Here is an 18,489-nt window from a genome sequence, read left to right on the forward strand (position 1 = left end):
CTCTCATCGATAATCATTAATTCCAATGTCAATATCGTTAAATAAACCAAAACGTGACACGGCGCACGTGTACAACCTTGATATATATTTTTTGGATTATCGGTAAATTTCAAGTAATAAAAAATTAATGGGAATACCGCGATAGAAACGAGCGGCGCCCGTGCAATCGACCCGAGAAATTGCATAATTCGGGTTCGAGCTCGTAACTGTCTTTTTTGTTGTGTGTCAGCCTCGTGAAAGCGAGATCGTACGATGTCATCCCGGGTTACCGACAATGCGGCATTTGCAATGGAAATGCCCGAGCTGTTTGCCCGTCGAGCGAGACCCGTGGTCGGTAGCGTCGGGAGGCCTGGCAAAGTGTAAGAGTAAGGGAGACGAGTGAAACGAGCGGCAACAGTACGTTGGGACGGGGACGAAAGAAAAGAGATGGAAAATCGTAGGGAAACCATCGCGGCACGTTAGGATAACAATACGATACGCGCTTCAGGAAAATTCTTCACATTCTTTCCCTACGCACCTCCGTGCTACCTCGGAATTACGTATGGGGCTCGGGCTACTTGGATTTCGGTTTCTTTTTCAACACATCGCTCTTTTGCCTCCGTCCGCACTTCCCGATGCACAAATTGCGCCCGGTGCGCCTAGCGAAAAAATAATAGGTCGATCGTTGCCAGGTTAATTAACCCGATCGGTGCGAGCCGGGGCAATGAAGCTGCGTTAAGAGCATCGGAGGTAACTCTGCACGTCGAACGATCGCGAAGTTCGTTAAAGGACGAACGATGCGTCGCGTCGATACAGCCTATGTCTATTTTCGTAGGGCGCAAGGACTCGAGAGCGTATCGTTGTACTCCGAGTTACGTTAATTGGGACGAGAATCGTTCTTGTACCGTTCGCCATGCTAATTGCGATCGGCAGGAAGATACACGTACCGGTAGAAAGTTTTCGTGGTGAATAATTTTTTGTGTTTTTTTTAATGTAGCACCAATATACGCTCGGTCGCCTTGTACCTGCCGCGTGTGACTTAATTCAGAACTGTCGTTGCAAATTAACAGGACGAACGACTCTCTCGCGGTCAAGTCGGTATACATAAGTGAGGGCAATATTCATCGTTTTGAATTTATCGTCGCTAACTGGGCTAACCATTGTGCGCGGGACTCTCGCACGACGTCAGAGACCAAGGAATCGTTTATCCCCCATTAAGATGATACCGGAGACGTATTAACATCGCGACGCGAGTGTCTCGCACCTGTCGCATGTGGAACACGTGAGTCAATAATTGGACGTTTGTCTCTTTGTATTTGCGCGTCGCTCGGTCCCTCGCGATACAGTGGCTCTCAGTCAATATTGCCGTAAGACCCGATGTACGCTTATGTACACGAATAACAAGAGACACGGAGACCGAACGTGCTTTGCAATGAAGTTTTTGGAAGATTTCAGATTTTTGAAAAATTTCTTCTTCCACATTTTCTCTACAGTCACGTACAGGCAGAATGACATCTGCGCGCGTACTTAGGGTTTCGAGGGAGTTACGTAAGACAGTACGAGCTTTATTTACCACGTGTATCGGCTTACGTTTGAATTTACCCGTTTTCAGGGCGCCTTTCACGCTCGGCGCGCATGCGCGTTACGCTCTGCGCACCGTTGTATGGGACTTTCCAGGTACTCGCGGATTTTCATTGACAGTCGCCCTGGCGCGAGGTTAGTTGTCTAGTTTTATTCTTAATACGGACGGGATCTTGCAATCTTTTTTAGCCTCTTGGAGAACAACGTGTTGGTTTATGCGTGTGTATATATGTATATAGGTGCTATTACAGCTCGACGGTAATAATTGAAAACATGCTGCTTCGTCGAAGGCCGTTGATAACAGCTAGTCACTCCACGGGTAACCATTACGTTTATTTTGCTACTGGGTTAATCCACATGGGTTTTGCTCGTTAGTACAAGCGCCGTTAAATCTTCAAAGGCAACTAACAATAAGTCCGATAGAAGTCACTGCGACGGCATTGTGGGCGACGGGTGAGATTGAAATTTTTGTTAGTTTTGCAAATTTTTTTTTTTGGAAATGACTTATCTTGCGTTTTCCCATGAATCTTTATTGGATCGGATACGCGTTACGTGGCAATTGCGTTAATAATTATAGGCGTTGTCTAGAATCTTTAAATATTCATACGTCGAGCGTTAGATGGATGAGTCAAAAGAAAGTGAACTTCTTAGCCTATGCGCGTCATGTTCCCAGTGGTTGGAAAGGTTAAGTTAGGTCGCAGTGACAAAAAAAGAGGTGAACGATTTTACATCGAGATTCGCGTCTCTGTTTGCGTGAATGGGAAAAACGTTCGGCGATGCTGACACTTTTGTCTGGATGTTATACGTGCGTTTACGTTGCGTCGCTTCGCTCACCGTTTATGCACAATGCAGTCGGCCGCCGAAGCGGCCGAGAGACGTGTGTTGCTTAAGGCCGCGATGCCGTGGGATTATTTATCACCAAATTACAGGGTGACCGCAACTGCTCGCTGTTGCACCTTGTCCCTCTGTCGGACGTCGCGTGAACATTTTTCTTGGACGATTTTTCGGCTTCACTTCGGTCTCGTATTTTTCCTATAGGTATTAAAGTTTCAAGTCCAAAGATTGTAGATGTTTAAGAAATCCCGGCCGTCCTAGAGGTTAATTTTGTACGATCGCCTACGTCGCTGCCGAGATTAAATGGAATTCTGGGGAAACGTTATGGGAGTATTCGATATATTGTTTCATTATGCGTTATTCGGCTCTGCGTGTCATAAGGTTATAACGTGTTCCTCGTATATATAGACAGCCGTGTGTCATGTAGGATAGACAGTATTGTCTGTTGCTCTCTGCCTGACTAACGTATCCGGGGCACAATGTTAAACGATTCTTGCGAAATTCTTTTAGCCTCGACGAATCTCACCTTGATACGATTCGCCAAGTTAGAACTAAATCGTGGTGGCAGTGTTGTATTATTTGTAGTGAAAAAAGAAAAAGACAAAAATTACTTAGCTCGCACTGTGACACGGATGTGTAGCATCCAGGACAATATAAAATGTCCTCGTACTTCCGTTGGATAAAAAGTGGCAAGAAGGATGGGGCGGATTACTTTGGCGCCAAGCCCAGGAGTCGATCGTTGGATTCGAAGAGTCTCGAGACATCAGGGATACGACTGATATTACAAAATGTACGGACTCGTTGTGTTTCATCGTGAACTTTCATTGTTCGGTCAGACGGAGTATTCCGTTGACACGATATTTCGTAACGAGAACTCGATTGTTTTTCTAAATCTCTCTTTGTGTTTATCTTACAGAGAGCAGCGGCCCAACATCAGTCGCAGGTAGCAGTCCAGAGTAAGTGTAACCATGACAGTTGATCTTTTTATAATATCGTTCTAACAGTCATTCGGCTGTGTTATCTTGGAATTGGTGTGCAGACGATGGCTATCAGAATAGCCATATGGTAATGGTATCAAGGAATATTTTCAAGTCTACTGCCTTACCTTCTTATAGTGGGTCTTAGGTTTACATTTTAACGTAGAAACGAATGCTCTTTCCATGCAGCTCGTATTACTGCTGTAGGAATAATTTCGTTGGCGTGGGCGAATTATTAAAGAACAGATCGAACTAACAACTGGTGAAACCCCTTTTGATGTCGCTAACGAGTATCTAATTTATGTTTCATCGGTGCGTCCTCATCAACTACTTTGAAATACGTGGAAATAGCGAACGACGTAGAATCCACTTTCTCTGCTGTGTGGGCGTAATTAGTGTCTGTTCGTTTTTCACACAAACTGAAATGGGATAAGAGCCAACTGCATTGCCACGTTTTCGAATGGCTGTCTGTGACAAATTTAATGGAAAAATATTCCATGTTTTTCCTTTTGGCCGTGCTCACTCGTTACCATTATTTAAATTCGCTTCATAATATATGGGACAGTTATAAAGAAATGACAGTAATTCACACGTATGCGCTTGTTCAGAAGATAACCTGTTACTTTACCGACGGCGGTTGACCGTAATTCGCGAACGAGCTTAAGGTGTCTGCCGATAGGTGTCACCAGTGTCGTTGCCGCGAATGCGCCATAGGTTGCGCAGAACCGCGCAGTCTAGTTCCTCGTGGCTCGAGGGCTCTCACTTCCGAATCAAGTCGGAGACCTGGAATACAGGAGACCTGCGCCTCAGACTGTTTTTATACCGCAACGCGTACGGGAAGGTACGTCGCGTCATAGCGTACTAGCCGAGCTGCACGAATGCCGAAAGGAAGAGTTGTCGATCGATGAGAGAGAAAAGGAGGCCGTACTCGTGTAGCGTCTCGATTTCCGGGAAGATATCTCTTTCTCGGTGAGGATCCTCACTCGACGGCTGTCGTTCCGAAATATTCTTAACGAAGACGTCGTCGCGAATGGACTTCGACGTGATAGAAGTGTGTCGCCAGGTTAAGCAGATGACCTGTCCCGCAGCTGGTGTCTTGTTTATAATCATTAACTGTTACAGTACCTGACTTATTGTATACGTGACTTTCTGTGTCCACGGCGTGGAGTCCGGATCCACGTCTTGGTCGCGAGTGCTTCCGCTGTTTTACGTGTTGGTTCTGAATTGTTACTCAACATTTTTCGGGTCTTTTAAATCCTCGACTTCCGTTAGATCCGATTTAGACGATATGTGAACTAATAGATCAGAGGCTAATGTGGAACTAGCATATGTATATTCAATTCTGTTACTCGCAATGTCAAGGCGAGTGTTCATGTAAATATTGCCGCATAACATTCGTGCTTTCTTTACCGATGCGCCTTCACTGACTTATTTTCGTGGTCAAGTCATTTTGATCGATTTACGCTTTTTTTCAAATGTTAATAGTTTTTGGTTCTCTGCCATGTTATATTACTATGTTTGTTTAATAATATTAAGATTTCAAAGTCATTTATTTTGGACACAAATGTTCTTACAACGACATCAATATCAGGGAACCGGCTGATTCGCTGAACTTCCTTCTGTCGTAAATATTACGTTTCACTCCTAAGAGTCCTTCGTTTGCTTCTGATGAACTTTTCTCTAAATCTTGCCAAAGACACTCACTACTTACGAGTGTCGTGTATAAAACGAGTGTTATCGTAATAATAACAAAACTATGCCCCTCTTCCATGAATAATTGAATAACAATAAAAAGATAAGGAAAAACAAAAATTGAAAAAGAAAAAGACTCTCAACCACGTTACGGTAAGCTTCAGTAAATTTATCCATCGCTCGCATGAAATACGGTTTTTCGATTAATAATCTCGGACTTCTCAATGAAATCAAACGACGTAACTTCGTTTGTGACATTATTGATAACAATATAATAATCGTATTGTCCCTTGTATGATCGAATAATGATTTCATGCCGATATCGATGATGTTTACTTAAAAATAAATTAAATAAAAAGATTTCTTCACTAGGCTATTCCACATACAAAAAGACCACACCCCACGCCGTATATCTCGCAAACACAAAATAATAGCTTTGTCATTACCTCCTTTTTCTGCCATTCTATGTAAATATAGTCGCGTACAGGAATCTTGTAGCAAATTTTATTTTTATCAAACCCCGCCCGACATCCAAATTATTTGCGTGTTCAGTTGGTAGCGGCACTTTGTGGCCAGGGTGAATCTCTCATTATTCGTAATCTGACGACTTTTATTCAAATTTCGCTCGACACAATGGCTTTGAAATGAATTTTTTTTTTTTTTGACAAAACGCCTACGCATTTGCATGATACTTTCGCTGACTCGCGTCTACGTATGCATACCAATAAATATCATTTTCAAAAGCCATCGGCATCGTTCGTGTCCGTTAATGGGGATCAGCCATTAATCGAAACAAGCCTTAGAGCGTCGTGTGTTACAATTCGGGCTCATTGAGAATTTCAAAATTGCCACACGATCAATGACACTACGTGAGTCATTACACATTTATGCTACTTATGTGAGAGACGATCATTGCCGTCTATTATACGCGCTGTATGGCTCTAATAATTTTATTAACTCGTGGTCCTTGGTATAGGGTCGCCTTAATCGTACGTTCAATCTTTTTGACCAATTAGCGCGATCCTCTACGTCGCCGTGACCTCAATGCCGAGAACTTAGCAATGCGCGGGAAATTTGAATCTTATTCTGTAAAAAAAAAAGCGCCTTACCTGTGAAAACACGTATGAACGGTCGGCTCTGGAGTTATCGTGTTGGAGAGAGGTACGAATTATTCACGCAGTTTGATTTCTATAACAGTGCATATACGTATATTGGCTATAAGGTATAAAGGATGTTTATGTTTTCTTGCGGTTTGTCGCTATCAAATGTACAGGTGTACATATACATTAACATATATGTAGGTACATTTACTGTATCCAATGCAAGTGTCTACTCTTGCATATGCAAACGATAGATACCTGCTCCTCTGACAGGAAATGTTGTGTGACGCACAGATCTCGCGTTACTGGAATTTTCCTAAATAGTTCTCGCGATGACGTCGAAATTTAATTCAAACAAAGTAATTCGTGATTAGGATGAAAATTTCTCTTCGATTTCTTTCGTCTTGTGCCTCCCTGCGTAAAACATGCTTTTTTTTTTTTATCGGACCTATGCTCCTGTGCCACTGTACCAGTAAACGTAATGTCTACCGTATAATTGAATTCGCGTATAAATTAACCAACGTGAAATCATTTGCGCGGTACGGAATGATATGTCAAAAAGATTTCTAACACGTAAAAAATATTCGTCGAACTCCGACGAAAGCAGTGATCTCCGTGAACGTTCGCCTTAACTCCTTTTTCTCGTCCTCGGGATGAATTAACAGCCAGTCTCGGAATAGTTGGATCGTGAAAATCGTCTATCGAGTTTTCCATGCGCGACAAGATTGGTCGCGGGGTCGTTTAAGTTACTGGCGGCGTTGCAGTAACGAAGGACGGGCTCGTACGTCGAACGTGTAGAATCGTGAAGATTTTCATGTAATTAATTTAACTGGAAACTAAGAAAACAACGATATAAATATATTTATCTTTTATATATATTCATAAACGTGCGTTCAATGCGTCTCCTTGAACATGTACCAATCGCGTTGCTGCAATCTCACTTCTTCTTTTTTTTTTTTTTTTTTTTTTTTTTTTTTTTTTTTTTTTTTCTTTGTATTTATAAACGTATACCGACCTATCGCTCACTTTGATTGTCATACGTTCAAGCGGTATCTTCAATTGCCACGTACGACGACGCGCAGAATTTATTTCGATTGAAAAATCGAAATGCTCGAGCCTCCTTTCAAGCGACGCAGCTCCCACGTATCTCGAAACTCGTAAATCACTGGGATGACCCGTGTAAAATGTAAATAGCCGCTAAAGCCCTTAGCATTCAATCACTATTGACCGATGATTCACTTTCCGTGCAATCGTATTAGCCGAACGCTTACGAAACGGCAAACGATCGCGGTCAGTAGTGGCATCGAGACATTTTGCGTTGATTACTTCGAACCGTGTATAGGGTGGAGTTACGTGGAAGGCACTTTAACGGGTGATGCTTCATCCTTCTCGTCGAAGAAAAAGAAGCCGTGGACAATGCTCGAGTCTCTTCGACCAAACGACGTACTCAGACTGCAGCCTCAAGGGCGAGAGGGAAAATAAGGAAAGTAAAAGGGATGGGAAGGGGATGGAGTGGAGGGGGAGAACGACAGTACGACGTGGTCCTGCTTCTCAAGGTGATCCTGCAAAATTTTTAACTTCAAGGTCGCACGACTCTCCTCAACTCGTTATCCTGGGCCATGCTGCTACTCACCGGAAACGGAAGTGCTCCGTGGTTTTATAGTCTGTTACACGTATAACTCTCTAGTTTGATGTTTCGTTATTGAATATAGTGCATGTATCTTTTTATAGACTTTTTTTTTTCAATTCTACACGATCACGCTTAGGGTTTGAAAATTCATGGGGACGAACATGGCGTCAGGCAGTATCGTCATCGCAATTGAGAAATTAATTGGTGGTAGCGTACTGTGTGTTATGCGTACTGTAATGAAACGCAGTGGTAATGTTAGGTTAACATTGGCAGACTGAGACAATCCAAAGTGGAAGGTCGAGAGGAAGATGAATGGTCAATTTGTCAACTTGCACTTTATGCGCTGTACTGGATTTTGATACGTACGACGTATATGCGCATAGTAGGCTAGGTTAGCTCTGCTATCTGGTAGCAATAACCTTCGTATATGTTGTCATCGTTCGATTGGTTTTTCTTTCTCTTGTTTACAATCTCACGAATTTTATAGCATTCGCCCTTTCGATTAGCATACGTAATATATGCAAAGAAAATGTGCTTGGCTCACCTTTATATTAATTGGCTCGGTTTGTTTTTTACGTTACTGCTGCGTTTACTTGGTCATAGTGCCTTATAGGCTATTCCCGTGTTAAATACGCGTATACTTGCAACGCTTGCTTTCTAACCGTGCTAGAATTTCGGGTAACCCAATATCGCGTGTTGTCTTAACGATATTTTATATCGCAAAAGGGTTTCTCGCCTCTCGGCACGGATAATATAACTTTAGAATTTGCTATTACGTAGGTTCAAGGTCTCCTCGGGTTCGGTATTATTCTGAGGACGTATTGAAATATCGTGTTTCCGAACGCACCACATGTTTCGCCAATAAGGCCTCAGTGCGCGTGCGCGTACCGCTACACGTACAGTAAGTCTCAAAAGGCAGAGGACGAAAAAATAAATGCGAATGAATAAAACAAGAACCGTTTGTTTACTTTGTTCCCTCCGCGATATACCGTGTGACGAGAAAGTCTCTCATAGACACGGCACTCAAGGAATATAGGCAGGGAACTTTTATTAATGTCATAAATTATTATACGTGTCTCCTCGTACGGTGCCAAACCTATGGACACACTCGGAGGAACCGGTTGTGATTCGAATCTTGTGTTCTTTCGTAGATATCATTGCGCAATTACGATAACGAGCATAATTGTGTCAGTGGCGTCGACGACCCAAGAATATTATTTTTGGTTCGTTGTCAGTTGTGATTTAATGCTCGGTTTTGAATTCTTTTTTTTTTTTTTTTTTTTTTTTTTTTTTTTTTTTTTTTTTTTTTTTTTTTTTTTTTTTTTCTTGCACATTCCTTCGCAACGTCGCGGATCATTCCATTGATGCAACCTAAGCTTTGCCGCATGGGAACGGATAACAATAACATTGGAGTAAGACGTAGTCGCCTCGTTAGATACGGACTCAAAGATGCAATGTGTGCATTAGTTATCTTGGTTGGAATGCATTGCCTTTCGGGCACCGAGCGGCGGCTCCGCTTTCCTTTATTTGCCATCGGACGCTTCTACGTCGTCCGTCGTTATCCATGGAGTTGCTTGTTATTATTGTTTCGTTCCCCCTTCAAGCGCAGGCGTCTCTTCAGGGCTTGACAGCAAATCGAGTATGGTTGTTTGTTATCTCTCGGAACGGGCTCGCACTCGCCTCGAATTCTTATAATTCATCCTCGCCGTTACTTGGCCCGATGTAAAATCGCTCGCGTGCAATTCGCGCCGACGCTTCTTTATTCGTATCTAACGGCCGTACAGTCACGATTCTAGCTTGACGACTGCGGTTGATCAATTGGCTGAATTATGCAATTCTCAAGTACGCGATGCCATGCCACAGGACAGGATATACATTTGTATCATAGCTATCGACGAGCTCGCCGCCGAGTGCATTCGTGACGTTGACGCTGCACTTTCATCACGACCTAGCTCAACTCCATTTACTGCGCTATGAGATTGTCCCTCGACTTTGAGGCGGCCTTCGCGGAGACTCTATGGCCATTTTCTCTTCACCTTGCCAGAACGTTTCTAGGATCCATTGCAGTCTCAGGCGGACCGGCCAGCTCGATAGTGGCACGACTCAGAGACTTTGATTACTCGAGTGTCAAGTTTTGGATATACTTTTTTTTTTATTTTTTTTTTTGCATATTTTATATCTTTTTTCATACTTTCGTTTATCTGGCACATCGATGGTCACGCGTGGGACTGTAAGGTTGATTGCCCGCTACGACCGACACTGCGGCACGTGGTTGCACTTATTGCTATTGGTGGTTGTTGCGTCACAACTCGCGGCTCATTAACAATTACGGAGTGACGCGCGAAGAAAATTTTTTTTATCCGTAATCTTGTCGTTTCGTAAGAGCAATCGCCCAATTGATGTCAAATTATATCTAATCGTCAGTTAATCGTCTCTCTTAGGGATTCTTGTCTAGGCTAATCCATTTTTGTATCTAACACGCGATATTTTGCCAGAAGCTTCCCGCCGGTCCTCTCTTTGAATTGTGTCACGGCGATCATCGATGTATAATGTATTTTCGATTCGTTGCTTCGTAGGCAAAGATCGATCGATCTTGTGAGTAATTATCTTGGATTCTTTGGCGACTGATAACATTGAGAATCGCAAGAATTTAATCTCGTCTTACGTTCACGCCTTCAAATCGTACGTGCGCGTTAGACGTTATCTAGGACTTTGTAATCCGTAATTAAATGATTACCGAGATCAAGCGGATTATACGAATTTAATATAACTCAGAGCTGTTTGTTGACTCCATGAATTTTTCGTCGCATAACACATCCGATTAAAACCATATACGAAGGGTTTACGTTTTTCTCAGGTATTTCTTATCTCTGATTAATTTTTCGAAATATCTTTTATAAATATATATTTTTTAAGGTAATAACCGGTACTATAAAAAAAATTCAAAAACTCGTACGGGCAACGAAGAAAATTTCAAGGTTCCTACCTTCATCTCGCCGATATTGAGTAGAGTGGGCAGCGATTTCGCACGATAGAAATTGCGCCTGAACCAGGAGCGGCATTGATCCTCGTGGTGCCCAACGACTAAGTGGGATGAGCTGGTACGACACTCCCGGTACCCTCGGTGGGAGAAACTCCAGGTCGATACGTCCCAGTTTCACTCATCCGACAGACTCTCCCGAAGCTTCCCCGTCATCGACCCAAATACCACGAAATTGTTGGTCCTTCCATCCACTTTTATTTTTCTCAGCCCGGGCACATCCGGTCTCTCCTATCGAATTGGTTACTCATGTCCAACTTCGACAACCTCTTGGTCTGTCCTTCCGTTAATTTGCTCCTGGACGTTACATCACTCGGCGACTTCTGAAATCCAGGACGCACATGGTCTGGATAAATTTTTTTTTCCCAAATCCAATCAACATCCGCAGATTCCTTCGTATGGCAGTCGGGAACACGTGGCCGTGAACGAAGGACCTTTTTATTTATGATTTTATTTTAATCTCGAGGCCGTGCCACAGTCGTAAATAGAATCATCGAACTCTGATGTCAGTTAGGCGATAACAATCTCATATTGTAACTGACGATACGAAGGTAACGCTTATCGAGGTTATCTGGGTTATCCGCATGACGATGTTCAATTATCGTAATGTTATTACGAGTTCGGTGAAAAGTGAAATAGCGAAAAAAAAATTTTAAGGAGCAAAATTATTTTGAAATAATTTCATCGTCCTTTGATTACGGTTGTCGGTTATGTATTTCGTTGATTTTTTTTTTTTTTTTTTTCCATCGCGACGAGTCAACCACGTGACGTACGCATTTTACTTCCGAAGATCTTATCTGTCAGAATGGACTTTATGAAACCGAGACGTAAACGGACTGTAGGCGTGATTAATATTTTCTAATGAAATTCCGTCACGGGAGTAATACAGGAGTTTCCTGTATTAGGAGGATACGGTATACACCACGTGCGTTCCTGGATTCTACCTCTCCCGTTCGCTCTGATCGATCCGCCCTAAAGTTTCCTGCCGCAACCCCTGTTCAGGTACACTCCGTCGAAAGAGCCAAGGTCACCTGCCATAGTGTAAAAGGGCCTCGCTATATTTCGAAATCCCTTCTCTTCGTCCTTTTTCATTCGCGCTTCGCGCTGTCACTCGATATGCACGTAGCTCTCGTAGGGTGATTCGAATTCTCTTTATGGAATCATACCGGGAATGCATTTTGACGCCATTGTTGCAATTTGGACAGCCTCGAGTGATTGCGCAACGAGAATGACTTATGCATGTGACAATAGCACTTTGCCAAGATGAGATTCACTAGTAAGAGCGCAATGAGACGTGTCTATTTGTATAAGTGACGCGTGCCCATTACGTAATACCCCTTTCTCAAGCACGTCCATACATAGGTTGCTTATAACGTAGGTATATTTGGGACATCGAACGTTTTGCATTCAATCGTAATCTCCGTTCTTCTTGCTTACGAATCCTAATCGAGCTCGGATAAAACATTGGTCACTGTACTCGGTAGCATCGGGATTGCGCGCTTAAGACATTTGACCGATGACGTCTCGAATTCTCGGGCGTCGGATGTCACTCGTCTCCCTGCTGCAGTCGATGATGATTTTACCACCGTCGGTATACTAAAATACATGAGGCAGTGATAAGTGGCACGATAAGTGAGCTTGTGGTCTAGTGAAGAAATCTTTTTTTGGAAAACAAAAAAAAAATAGAAAAATGAAAAATAGAAAAACAAAGTATGTCCTTACAGCTGGATTTCGTAACCTTACAAGAGAGAGGTCTACTGGCAATAAAAAAAAACAACATCGCCGATCGTATTCAAGAACACCAGAAGAAGCCTTTCGTTCTAGAAGAAGATCGACGATGGATCGTCACGTACGATGAGTCCATGAGCAATCGACAAAAAAGTCCAATTTATGATCTTTGACAATTGAACGTATACAAAAGGGAGGGAAAAAAATGCACGGAATCACCCATCTGCTCTCGCATCACGGTCACGGTGCTCACAGTGACCCAAAGAGCGGCCACGAGGAAAAGGCACGACCCTGCAATCCGGACATAAGACTGGTGCACGATCTCCTGGGTCAGAAGCATCCTCAGGACGTAAACAAGCTGCTCTACGACCGACAAACCAGTCGCGGCTCCGTCGGCTCGACTCACTCGTACGCCTCTTCGACGTCGTACGGCTCGTCCCATGGTTCCGGGTCGTCGAATTATGGCTTCGGGCATCCCTTGCACGGAAATCATTCCATCTATCATACCGTTCACGGAACTGGTCATCAGGCTCACCAGAGCCACCATCATCACAATCATCATCATCACCACACGAGAAGCGGCACAGTCTCGCCGTCCTCGCCAAGTCCAACCGGGGAGCACGAGAAGCCTCATCATCATCACACGATCCAGGAAATGATCAGGCACTTCGGCAGGAGGTTAGGGCACATCAGGCGGCAGAGCGAGTGCCAGGACGTACCTCAGAAACGCGACGAGGACTTTCGCAACAGGAGTCAGAGTCTCGACGGGAGCATCAGACCCGTGGAAGCCGACTGCGAGACCACATACAGAATCTACGAGAGCATCCTGAGACAAGGTAACGTCCGATAGGTCAGGGGGTGCTCGTCGGCAAGTCCTTTTACAAGGTGATACAATTTTATTATATATCTGGATTCTACGTGCATCGATTGTTTCTCCGGGCGCGAGGGGCCTCGGCAGCCCAATGAACTTGGCGCTCTTTTTTTCAGCCACGATCGTGTTTTGCTCTACGGTTTATTGTCTCGTGCGTTGCACAATTCTCCGCCACGTGCTGCGCCCCTTCCGTCCGCCGGCACTCGATCCTGTTGACTCGGCGACGTTACCTTACGTAACCCTGTTCTCAGGGAAAAGATACACGTCGATCTGTCCCCTTCGCTTTGCTACGACTCGTAAAAAGCATCTTGCCGTCTCGGAGATCTACGTGCTGACGACGTATTCAGCTTCTACTTCGTGGTACAGCAGCGCCCTGCACTCTTCGTCTCCTTCCTCGTTTCCTCCGAGCCCCCGTCGCATTCGACTCTTGCCCACGTGCTATACGAGATCGGAATTAAAAGTACGCCCGAATCTACTGTGCGACTCGAGAAATTGAAAATTTTTTGTATTAACTACAGTTTCGTTTATACGCTTCGATCCTTACGGCGAACCGACCTCGTACGTTGAACGGTCATTAACTATTAGCCGCGACCCTCGCGTTGCCCAAGGCGAGCCTTGACCTAGTGCACCATCCACAATGCTGTGCATGGTTAATGACTGTGGCTAACAGTGAACTCTGATCCTGTTAAGAATTTGACTGTCAATCGATTCTAAATTCGAATTCAAGGGCATTTACAGTCTTATCTTATATTATTCCTAGGATTACTTTTTATCGTAATTTTTTTTTTTTCTTTCATTTTACATAAAAACATTCGCGTGACCTAATTTATGTATTATTCGACGCTACCTGGAATTCACTACTGTTTATGCTTTCAAGTTTCAGACACGCAAAGATTACGTTTATCGTGCTCGTACCGTCTAACTATATGTATAGAATTTTTTCAACGCGTTTCTTACTTATAGCGTATGTATACCGGGATAATAAAAAAAAAAAAAAAGTAACTAGATCAGTAACCCACGCTGTTTTGTTCACGTGAGTATTTTTTCTACTTTATCACCCGGTATATTTATATGTATTACCTATGTGTCATACATTGTCGTGCTCCTCACGCGTAAGAATTATACAGCGCGTGTGCATAACAGGAATCGTCCTATTTCGAATGATATCATAGGTCCGAAGCGTCCGAAGCAAGGACGTTATATTTCGCAATGTTAACTATATCGCGAATAGCGATAACAGTAGGTCGAATTAATCGGTAAGAAAAAAAAAAAAGAAAAAAAAATAGAAAAAAAACACCATTCATTCCTAAGCGGCGAGGTCAGGCTAGAAAAGTCATGTGATTCGTAATGAGGAGGTAAACAACAATCCCATAGCTGCAACGTCCAGCGATCTATCGATGCATATTGCATACGTGCAGAAAGCCAAACGGACTCATTGAAATAGTCTCGGCTCTTCTTATGTGGCCTTTGCCCTTATAAGCGGCCGAGCCGGATTGGTGCGTCTTTGAGCGTGATTTTACGATTGGTCAGATTCGCATAGCGTAGGCCATCGAAAGAACTATACTAGTTTTCTTTTCAAAGCGTACCCGAATCGAAACGTCTATATCGTATTAGTAGTATTTTTCTGATCTGTAATACATTATTGTCTCCGCGTATCTCTGTACGCGTCTTCTTTCTCAATGTTATCGACAATGATCGTGCGGTTTTTTTTTTTATCAATTTGTTATCAATTTGCTACGTACCGGGGCTCACTCGGACCCTGGTCTGTCGTCACGTATGTATATATATAGTAATATCTGTATTGGTAAAGTACGGGCGCTTGCTGAAGCTTTTCAATCTTATTTCTGTTTTCCGGATGAATGCCACAAATGGTTTATTATAGATTTATGAAATGTCGTGGGAACCTGGACACTCGATACTCCGTTCCTCCCATTCCCCTCGTCCATTATATCTAGTCAACTCGGTCGCGCGTATAATGTACACGTATCCAATCTTTTGCTTATTGTTTATGCTTAGCTCGAATAATAATCTGGTCGAACCGGTATCAAAAGGTCTGACGCTTCCGGTCCGATGCTTATGTCAGCCTGTAGACGCTCGTCAAGATCGTTCGCCATATACGAAGCTACAGCTGAAGTTTCGAATTCCGTTGTTTCTGCGTTTTAACTGGAAACGCCGAGGCGTCCAGCTCGGTTTTTTTCTTTGTTGTTGACAATGCGACTGTTAGAATTTGCATAGCTCGAGAAATACCTGCTTTTTTGTCTGTTACATTGTGTGAAGTCACTGAGACTTTGAGTACGCTGCGTAGTGCGCGAACGCAAGGGTCATTTGAATTTAGGTAGGAAATGTTCAATTTACGTGTAACGCGCTGTGTAGGAATGGAAATTATAATGGAGCAGCGTGTTATGTACTGCGTGCCTCGAAGATACACGTTGTTTGCGAGATTGTAGATCGAAGTAATTAATTGTATGTATTTTCGCGAAGGAAAATGTATAAATGTGTGGCTACGATAGGAGTACAGGGCTTTGGGAGTTTCTTGAGAAATATTCAATATCCCATGGGTGTTTCGGAAGGAGTCGAATCCTTTCAATGGCAAGTCGATGACTTTCGAAGAGACTTTTGGTGACCAATTTTTATTTGAGCTAAGCTTGCTGCTGTCTCTCTCGCTCTTCCTCTTGTTTGGCACTCGTACAGGAAATTAATATTTTGTAGGGTCCATGGAAAGAGCCTTCGTTTCTATAGGTCAAATACCTCTGAATTACATCAGATGTTTTCAAGGTTTCGTTGTAATGTTGGCAATAACTCAGCTAAGTGTACTTATTTGTTTCACAGGTGCTCTCAGGAGAAGTTCCGTGGATCCAGGTGCGAGACGACTATCGCTCGGCACACCGGCTGTTCCCCATAGAGCTTCCGATGCCTTGCTGGATCCTGTACATGCCGCCATTCTATTTAGAGATTCACGAGGAGTAAGTTTCCGAATTTTTCTTGTATCTTTTGTTTTGGAGATTTCAGGACTCTTTTTTTAATTTTATTTATACCCCTGTAAAATGGGGTCGCGTAAAGTTCGTAATGTAATTGGACTTGTGGAACTTCATTACCGAGTTCGCCTTTGCTTCGTTTCATCATACTTTTCGAGCTCAGGTTATATCCGACAGTGACATCGTGAGTTCCATCACGTACGCAACTCTTGCTGCTATTTGTCCTAGGCAGAATCATCGTCATTATGTTGAATCATTCATTCTTTTTTTTTTTTCTGTGACAATCCGAATAGTAGAGCGAAGCACGATGGAGCGAAATCTGCGTGATTCGATCAGGCATCTCGTTTGTCGAAACGGAAATAACCAATTGGTTGTATGGAAACTAAGGGAAAAGAGTGACAAACTATTGGTGCCGTCGGTAAGGTAGAACCGCCCGAATGGCTAGGTTAACTTTTGCGAATTTCTTTCTGATCCACTGCTATCTGTTTTGCGTTTGACCTGCAGTCGGTAATGGCAGAGTTATTGTATCATCGTCGACTTTGAATTGTTCTGTTAATTTAGTAGATTTCTTCTTTATCCACGTGCAGTAGCATGCCAAATCAATTGATAAAGTCCATCATCCGCTCTGTGAATTCGAGGCCGCTTGCCGGTCATCAGACTCTTGAATACGTGTAGATGAAAACACGCATTGCTCACGTCTAATTATATCAGACTATTTTACTGAAACATCCTTTTGAATGATCAACACTTGCATCAAACATCCATCTTCTTTCGCGTAATATTATACGTGCGTGCTCCTCAGCTTTATTACTTCCACTCAAGGCTACAGATAATCGCAATAATGTTGATGCACAAACAACACCTATTTACATGAAACCACGAGCAGTATTATCGTCCAACTTGTATGCACATTATAAATCCATTAGATCGGGCTAACAAAGTAGTTTCTCAGCCATCTTATTCTGTGGTCCATTCCATGGAAAATTAGAAGTCTCAAACGAAAAATATCATAGTAACCGACGATCATTTAATGCTAAAAATTTCGTGTCCCGATCTTCTTCTATATCGATCTAATTATTTCTATACCACATGACCCCGTATTCGCTACAGTAAAAATAAATACAATGACATACGGACTTCATAACTTGAATTCTTCTCGATTATGATTTTCATCAAAATTTGCTATCCCTGGGTATCAGTATTCCTGTCGCCCAGCGAACCCATGAAATTCAGGGACGTTTCGAGAATCTTGTTTTCGGACAGTAGGACATCAGCAGCCTGATGGATTTGTATTATATCGGTGCAATCGATTGTGCCATGAGCCTCGGAACTGCCTGCGCTTTGTAATACCGAATTGCATCTGGGTTTGTCATTGGTTCTATTAGGATCATCAGTACCTCTGTAGGGCGTTTCAATCCACGATGACACACGTACACTCGTGCTTTCTCATTGACAGTAGGCAAATTAATTGATTCATAACACGACACGTCTTGATTTTTAAAATAGGACACGCATATATATATTTGCATGTATACATACATACGAGTTAGAGTTTTATGCAGTCCACGATCTAAGGATTTTTAAAATTAATCCTTCAATAATCAATAATCGATCGAGCAGGTCCCATCATTTGAAGGTGTGTCCGTAACTATGATATATATAGATATATTGACAGATTTTTTTCATAGGAACCGAATGTACGAGATAAGCGTTATCAGAAGAAGCTACCCGACGCTTGTTTCGTCGCTGCTTTGATAAGAGTCTCGATCTATATGAACTCATCGTGGATTATAATTCGATTTCTATTGGACTGTTACATCGCTGTATATTTTTTAATTCCTTGCGAACTTAGGTCAATTCGCTTAGCCGCGTGCTCTATCTTCTTGTAGATATCCGAACCGGCGATACTAAAACTAACAATATTTGTCGGCCACACCTCTCGTCACTTACGTCAAGGCATGCGAAATCGCGCTCGTATTCAGCAAACAAATGTAAATAAACTCGTTAGTCCGCTATTTTAATTTTCCTCGTGCACATCTTGCACTCCAGCATCGTTACTCAACGATTTCGTTTACAAGGAGT

At 42.9% G+C, this 18,489-nt stretch overlaps 1 protein-coding gene and 1 long non-coding RNA gene across 2 annotated transcripts in view; one reads left to right on the top strand and one right to left on the bottom strand.

The window, feature by feature from the left end:
• LOC107263643 (dentin sialophosphoprotein) overlaps positions 1–18,489 on the top strand; it is an 80,991-nt gene that overhangs the window by 39,805 nt on the left and 22,697 nt on the right. The window contains exons 7-8 of the mRNA XM_015731074.2: positions 3,311–3,350; positions 16,262–16,395. Coding sequence (XP_015586560.1) covers positions 3,311–3,350; positions 16,262–16,395 — 174 coding nt within the window. The remainder of the gene's footprint in view (positions 1–3,310; positions 3,351–16,261; positions 16,396–18,489) is intronic.
• LOC112493800 lies at positions 5,688–8,753 on the bottom strand. The gene is made up of 4 exons (XR_003058581.1): positions 8,338–8,753; positions 7,797–8,024; positions 7,179–7,725; positions 5,688–6,999 (listed from the first exon to the last, which is right to left on the bottom strand). It is a non-coding gene; the product is annotated as an uncharacterized LOC112493800 (long non-coding RNA).

The sequence above is a fragment of the Cephus cinctus genome, unplaced genomic scaffold (assembly GCF_000341935.2).
Source record: "Cephus cinctus unplaced genomic scaffold, Ccin1 Ccin1_scaffold0160, whole genome shotgun sequence".
In the NCBI taxonomy this organism is placed as follows: Eukaryota; Metazoa; Arthropoda; class Insecta; order Hymenoptera; family Cephidae; genus Cephus; species Cephus cinctus.